This window comes from Ursus arctos, unplaced genomic scaffold (genome assembly GCF_023065955.2).
Source record: "Ursus arctos isolate Adak ecotype North America unplaced genomic scaffold, UrsArc2.0 scaffold_9, whole genome shotgun sequence".
NCBI lineage: Eukaryota > Metazoa > Chordata > Mammalia > Carnivora > Ursidae > Ursus > Ursus arctos.
The window spans coordinates 1552183-1559646 of NW_026623111.1; the positions used below are offsets into that span (position 1 = coordinate 1552183).

Sequence of the window (7464 nt, forward strand, 5' to 3'; positions counted from 1 at the left end):
TTATTAATGAAACAGAGAGCCCACAATTACTTTTCCTTCCCTTCCAACAATACGATACAGTTATGTGATCCTGGAAACAAGGCCACTGCAGAGCCATGGCTGGAAAAAGCATCCCAGAGCCCCTGGACTCCTGACAAAAGTGTTTTTGGAAATAATCAGAAGGTTACTTGACCTATGATACGTTTCCCTGCCAGCCCTTGCGGCATATACACTGAAAAACTAACGCTGCTGCCCACCCTAGAAATGACCTTTTGGCAAGTAGACTTGGTTTTTCCTTACCCAGGGACAAAAGTCACACAAACAAAAGCTGTTCCTTGTCCAGATATCCTGTGCAGAGGCCGCCACCTCCCCCTGGCAATCTACAGCAGGACAGCAGAGGGACTGAGATTGGCGCTGAGGGGAACCGCAGCCAGGAGGGGCTGGGTGGAAAATGGCCGAGGTCAGGGCGGCCCCAGACCACACACAGAGCTGGGGAGCACCAGGGTCGCACCAACAAGGAGCTGCTACCTGCCAAGGAGGTTGGGAGCCGGTCGGCGGCTGTACCCGGCACGGAAGAACCCAAATCCTCTCGGGGTGAGGCCAAGGCGGAGCAAGGCGCACCACTGGCATCCTAAATCCTCAACCCAACACTCTGGAAAACTCTCCGACCCCAAAGACTACAAAGCACGAACCCTGCAGGTCCCTAAGCTCTTCCCAGGACCCTGGGTGGCGGTCTCCCAAATGGACCTGGTGCCTCCCACGAATGGGCACACCCAGAGGGCACAGATTTAAAGAAACTCCCACCCTGAGAGACCACCCACGCGGGGAGGGCTGGGAAGCCGGATCCGGGAAAGTAGTCAGACCCCAGGGAGCCGTGGGTTCCTCGGATCGGTCAGTGACACTGCGGCCTCCATGTCCCTTGGTCGCTGCGGTGACCCCACCCGAGCGGTCTCGCCCCCAGCCAAGACCCCAGAGCCCCCGCCCTCCCCGCTGCGCCAGCCCCCAGCTTGCGGCCCGGGACCCGCGCCCCGCGCCAGGCACCGCCGCCCCCAACCCCGCGCCGGCCACAGCTGACACGAGCCCGGGCCGGCAGCGGGGACGCAGCGCCTGCAGTGCGACTGGCGCAGCCAACTAGGCGCGGGGCGCGCCGCCGGGACCCCGACCCCGCCGCCAAGGAGGGCACCCGTCCTGGATTCGAGAGCACGCGGGTGGGCACGAGCCAAGGACTGGGCCAAGGTGCGGATCAGTGCTGGTTCGGGAAGGCAGGGCCGGGGCAGTGGGATGGGGTTGAAGGGGTCCGTCCGGGACCCGGGGAGAGGAAAAATGGGGTCCCCTCCAGAACCTGGGGGAATGGGGAGAGGGTCTCTTCCGGAGTGCGGAGGTAGGCTGGGAGGTACATTCCGGGCCCAGGATAACGGGGGCGGGCAGAAGAATGGGGGAGTCCTCCCGTGCAGGGAAGAGGGATGGAAATGTCCTTCCAGGACCCAGGAGAAGTAGGAGGGTGTCCGCTTCGGGCTGCGGTCGGGGACCACGAGGTGTGAGCGGGGCGCCAAGCAGGACGGGGATGAGCAGGGAGCCGGGCGCGTCCTGGCCGCGGGCAGAGGAGGAAAGCGCACCCTGGTCCGCCCGTGAGAGCTGGAGGGTCCAGGACCCGGCTTAGGAAGGGGTGGGGGATGCGGGACCCGCCGCAGGGGTCCCGCGACCCTGCGCAGAGTGGCGGGGGCGGGGGGTGTCGACGGTAGGAGAGAGAGGGCCGGTCACCACAGGGAAAGGGGTCTGTCCGGGCAGGGAGGGACGGGCGCTCACCTTGGGTTTGTACAGCCACTTTCGGAACCTGTTCATCATCGCCGCGCGGACCCGGCCCCGCGGCCCTCGGCCCCGCGGCCCTCGCCTCCGCAGCGCTGCGCCTGGCCCGGCTGCGGCGCGGGGCGGACGCGGGGGCAGGGCCGGGCCGGGGCCCGCGCGGTGCCTGGGCGCCGGGCGCGAGCTGAGCCGGGCGCGGAGCCGGGCGGAGGACGGCGGACAGGTGCGTGGGGCAGGTACGCGGCCGGAGATGCTTCGCGAGCGGCTCGCCGGGCCGACCCGCAGCCCGGCTGCAGGCTGACAGGCGGGCGGGCAGACGCGGGCACGGGGGCGCCGGCTCCTCGCGGCTCACTGACACCCCGCGCCTCGCCGGCCACCGCGCCGCGCGCCGCACATGCGCCAACGCGCCGCGAGCCCCCTGCCCGCCGCGGGCATCCGAGGCCGCCCAATCCCGAGGCGCCGTGCCGCGCCCCGCCCGAGGCGCGCTCCCCGCCGGAGGGCGACCAGGCGCTCCCGGGAAGGGCGAAAAACTACAAGTCCCGAGGAGGCATTGCAGGGAGGCGGGACCCCGGGCGCGGCGCCCTTCGCCGCACGGCGGGCGCTGTGCATTCTGGGGCTTGTAGTCTTTCAGCTGGGAACGCCGGTGCGTGCAGCCGGTTGCTAGGTGACGACGTCCAAACTGCACCCTTGCGCACACCCCCTGTCCCGGCTGGTGGTGGGGGTCCTGGTTGAGCGGTAGTGAAGTGGGGGACCCGCCTGGATTCGTGAGACCTGCGGCCTCCACTGGCCCTGGCGTCTGCTGTGGCGGCGGGTGGAAGTGGGACGGGAGGTTCGGCGGCAGGAGCGCCAACGAAGCCGGCCAACAGGTAGGAGGTGGGAAGGGAGCAGGTGGGAGCCGATAGGGAGGAGGGCGAGGCACGTCCCCTCAGCATCAGAGCATCTCTCCAGCAACTTCCCATCGTCTGCAGGCAGTGCTCACTCTCCTTGCTTCTCATCTTCTTGCTTTCGCCAACCACCTTTTTTGGCTTCCTCCCAGCTCCTTGATTAAAGTTAACGGTGCTTTTTTCTTTTTAATCGTCTCAAAAAACGGTGCTTTTTAAAAAGATTTTCTCCCATATTCACTGCTTCCCCCAACCATGCCCTAATTTAGATCCATAAAGACAATCACCAAAATCTAAGAATCTATTGTGTATCAAGCAGAGAGCTAAAAACAAACGTGTTGAATACAAAACATTTAAATTCCCATTGACATCTGGAGAAACTGAGGCACAAAGAGGCTGCTGTGCTCTTGGCTGTAGGAGGGGATCCAGATCAAGGACAGCACTCCCCCAGCAGCTTCGCACTTTCCCCTGACCCACCCAGCACCACTTCTCTGGGTGTTCTGAAATGTGCAGATGTGGGATACAGGAAACCCAGGTAATGTCTCCCCTGGTAGAGAACTTATTGTCTGAGACTTATATTATCAGTGGCCCAGGGCCTACGTGCTCTGATGGTTCTGGATCCCTGACCTCTTTAGTGTCTGAAAGTCGATGAGTCTGGGCACAGGCAGCCCCAGAGATTTCCTTGTGTGCTGCTGGTGGGCTATGTTCATTTCCGAGGGCCTGCTTGATCTTCCCCACACACCTCCAGCTACTACCCAGTCGCTGCTCCCTTATGGAGCAAACCCGTCTCCGCTCCCCCCACCCCGGGCTGCCTCTTATCTTAGATTCTTTCTGCCTCTTCTTTCTGGAGTCCACTCTGATCAGATTTTCACCCAACTCCTCCTACAAAGTTCTTCATCAAAGTCATCCTTGCCCCCAATGTTGCTAAGTCCAGTGATCAGAGCCCCATCTCTTCCTGGAACTGTTAGCAGCGGGCAGCTCAGCTGAGCATTCTCCTCCCAAACACACCATCCTCACCTTGGTGGAACACATCGCACTCCCTGCCTCTCCTCCTGTGGTTGCCCCTTCTCAGTCTTCTTGGCTGAGGTCTCCTCTGTTTCCCAACCTCCTAACACAAGAGCCCTAGGACTCAGTCCTTGGAAGCTCTTCTCTCCACTCCTTCACTGGGTGATTTTCTGCGGTCACACGGTCTGATAAAAAGCCATTTTCTCCTGACCTTTCCAAAACTTGTATCTCCAGCCTGAACGTCACCCTGGGACTGCAGACCCCTTTACCTATTCTTTGCCAGTGGAAGTCCAACAAGTCCCCTCAAACTCAACATGTCCAAATGGACTCTTCATCTTCCCCCCATAAGATCTGCTCCTCCCAGCCAGTGCTCCTAACATGAAAACCGGGGGTGAAAACTTGGAGGACTGTTCTCTATGGTTCGTTCTCGTCCAGCTCCAAGGCTGGAGCTCTTGCTGCTGTGCAGAGGCTATCCTCCTATGCTTCCCAGTTTGAAACAGCTTGGGAGGAAGGCTGGCCTCAGGGAAGTGGGTATATCAGTTAAGATTAGGTTCAGCTAGGGGCGCCTGGGTGGCTCGGTTGATGAAGCATCCACCCTTGGTTTTGGCTCAGGTCATGATCTCATGGGTTGTGGAATAGAGCCCTGCATCCTGCTCACCACTCAGTGGGGAGTCTGCTTCTTTTTCTCTCTGCCCCTCTCTCTACTTGCTAGTGCTCTCTCTCACTCTCTCTAAAATAAATAAATCTTTTTTAAAAATGTTTAGGGGCACCTGGGTGGCTCAATCTGTTAAGCGGCTGCCTTTGGCTCAGGTCATGATCCCAGAGTCCTGGGATCAAGCCCCACATCGGGCTCCCTGCTGTTGGGGAGCCTGCTTCTCCCTCTACCCCTTCCCCCCTCATGTTCTCCCTCTCTCTCTCTCTCAAATAAATAAATAAAATATTTTTTAAAATTTTTTTAAAGATTAGATTCAGGTGCATGTAATGAAAAATCCCAAGATCATAGTGGCCCAAACAAAATTATTCATGCTTCCATAAAGGAGGTTAATGGCGGAGGCAATCCTGGAAGGTATAGCAGCCACAAAAAGCCATCAGGGACCGGACTCTTCTTGGTTCCTCCTCTGCCATCTTGAACATGTTTCCTCACAGTCCAGGATGGCTGCCTAAGCTCCTGCTATCACTTCCTGAGTCCAGGCAGCAGGATGGAAAAGAGAAGAAGCATATATGCCTCTGCCTTTCAGAAAGAATTTCCAGAAATCATGCCCTTGCACTTCATGGCATACCCAGCTGCCAGGCAGGCTGGAAAATGTCATCTTTCAGCTGGGCAGCAATAAACCCAACTAAAACTCAGTGGTTTTGTTACTCAGGAGGAAAGGGGGAGTGGAGATTAAAAAGCAACCAGCAAAACCTGCCATGTGGGTCTGTACTTTGAGCACAAGCCATCGGAGCATGACTTGGCAAAAATCCTTCAGAGACTTTTACTCAGAATCAAAAGCCTGAGATAGAATATATTTGAATTAACGCACATTTGATATCTATGTAAATGAAGCCTCTCTAGTGGCTGAGAGTGTTGAACTGGATTGTGTCTGATGGAATTTGAACCTCCTGTAATCTCATTTCTTTCTACAAGGGATTTGCTGAGAAAAGAAAAGCTTTGGTCCAGCCCACTTTTAAAGTTAAATATGAGACAGTCAAGTTTTGGTTAGGGGAGTGAAATCTTGGGAATTAAATACCACTTCCCGCATATCTGGTTTTACCCCATTAAAACAAAGCTGAGGAGCTAAGAGCATTATCAGAGTCAGATGACTTTACCACCCGTCTCCCACCCGAACGTGTCATTATGCTGACTAAGCTCACAGGCTCACTTCAGTGAGAATGCAGAAATCTAAGCTCTCTTTTCCTGATGTCCACCTCCTGGCGCAGCTGCTTTGTACCGGGCTGGGGGTGCAGCGCCCCTGCCCCAGGAGCCCTGGGCCTGATGGTGAGCCAGGGACCCCTCCCTCCTCCCCACAGCCCCCCCCTGCCCCGACTGCTCCCTGCAGCTGCCACCTGGCACATCTAGGCATTGCTTCTAGTTTTACATCCAGGCCCGCCCTGGACTGCAGGGAGGGCTTGGGTGGTTCTCTTGCTCTTCGTGGACTTGTGTCATCAAAGGGCCTCTTGGAGCATGCTTTCTTCACAATGTTCCAGCTCCGGGACAGGAGGGAGGGCAGGGAAGTCATCCTGCCTCCAGGAGCAGCTCCCATGCATGCAGACTGCCCCCATCAGGTGCTGGAGGGAGGGAGCCCTTTCCTGACTATGTGGTTCCTCCAGGCCAAGCTGTGTTCAGAGCAGATGCAGGAAGGTAGGGTCAAGGGCCAGACCCCATCCCAGGGCAGCGCCCCTAAGTGACAGTTGGCAGAAGGGATTAAAAAAAAACCTGCAGCCTTAACATTTTTTCTATAAAAACAGACTTTTTACTTATTGCACTCATTTCCTTGTGAGCTCTGGAATATGTGATATTTGCCTTTATTATGTTGACACGGTGCCTCTTTCACCCAGTTATGGCTCACCCTGAGATGTTATCAGGAATAGGCCAGAGAAGCTGTTGGGAGAGCTTTAGAACCAGCCTGGACCTCAGGCTCCACAGGCAGGAAATCCTCCCTGGGGATGGGGAGACTGACCCCCCCCACCTCAACCCCCAACTCAACATGGCGTTTGTTCTCTTCCACATAGACTTGCTTAGTAAATCTTGTTGTGGTATCTGTTATCCTCCAATTAAGTGAAACAATAAAACTGAACTCCATTAACTATAGGATCTGTGGAAGCACAGGTTTAACAAAGCACTAATATGATCTTCGGGGAGGTCTATCTCTGGATGTCAAAGCCAACTTTCAGATTGAGACTAAGAGTACCAGTTAGGGTGCTGGATCCTTTCGCACATTTGTACGCCCTGTCGTTCACCCCACAGACACGTCTGCACCACCGGCTGTGGGCCAGCTCTGGTTAAGGGCCAGGACTCAGAGGCCGGAAAGCAGGGTCCCGCTCCAGCTGCTCACGGGGGTGTCACGCAAGTTTGGACGAGTTCAGAGGAGGCACCGAGAAGGGAAGAGCTAGGGGAGGAGGAAGGCAGGTTCCACAGGGGCTGTGTTGGCACCTGGTGCTACGGGATGCCCACGAGCTCACCAGGGAGAAGACAAAGAGTGTTCAAGGTTCGGGAGATGCATGTCAGGGGCTTGTGAGCTGGTGAGAAGCTGGGTGGACAGAGCTGGGTGCAGCAGGGAAAGCAGGAGGAGGGCCCCAGGGATTGGGATTCCAGGCTGGGAAGGGGTAGGACACCCGGCTGGGTCCCCCAGGAGGTGAGAACTTGGGGGGATTTGTTCGTGATGGCTATTAGTGACAGGAGACTCCCCTGCCCTGAGACTGCTTCACCCCTCTGGGTAGCACTGCCCCCGTCCCACCTACCAGAGGCCTTGCGTCCTCCTGCCTTTCCCCCACAGCAGAAGACCTGCTGGAGGGGTAAGATGGAGGGCGGGGCCTGGGAGACCTGGTAAGGGGGGTTATGGCCAGTTGGAGAAGCCAGACTGGGTGATCATCACCTGGAAATGTCCCACAGCCTCTCAGACGTGGGACCCCCGGAAAAAGTGTTTGCATGAACACAAGTAACCAATTATGAGGGGTTCATCCCCAGGGGCCACAGGCAGCCCAACAGCCTCGAGGCTTCCAAGCTCTATCCCACCCAGCAAAGCCTCTGATGCTGGAGGAGGGGCAGTCTGGGTGAGGAGGCCACCGCTTTCTGTGGCCTTTAAAAAGTCCCTTT

The 7464-nt window shown here is 57.3% G+C and overlaps 1 protein-coding gene across 1 annotated transcript in view; it reads right to left on the reverse strand.

Moving 5' to 3' along the window:
- Nucleotides 1-1890, reverse strand: part of ZFYVE28 (zinc finger FYVE-type containing 28) — a 112198-nt gene extending 110308 nt beyond the window's left edge. The window contains exon 1 of the mRNA XM_026485958.4: nucleotides 1786-1890. Within this exon, the coding sequence (XP_026341743.3) occupies nucleotides 1786-1824 (39 nt within the window). The 5' untranslated portion in view covers nucleotides 1825-1890. The remainder of the gene's footprint in view (nucleotides 1-1785) is intronic.
- Between the last annotated feature and the right edge of the window lie 5574 nt (nucleotides 1891-7464).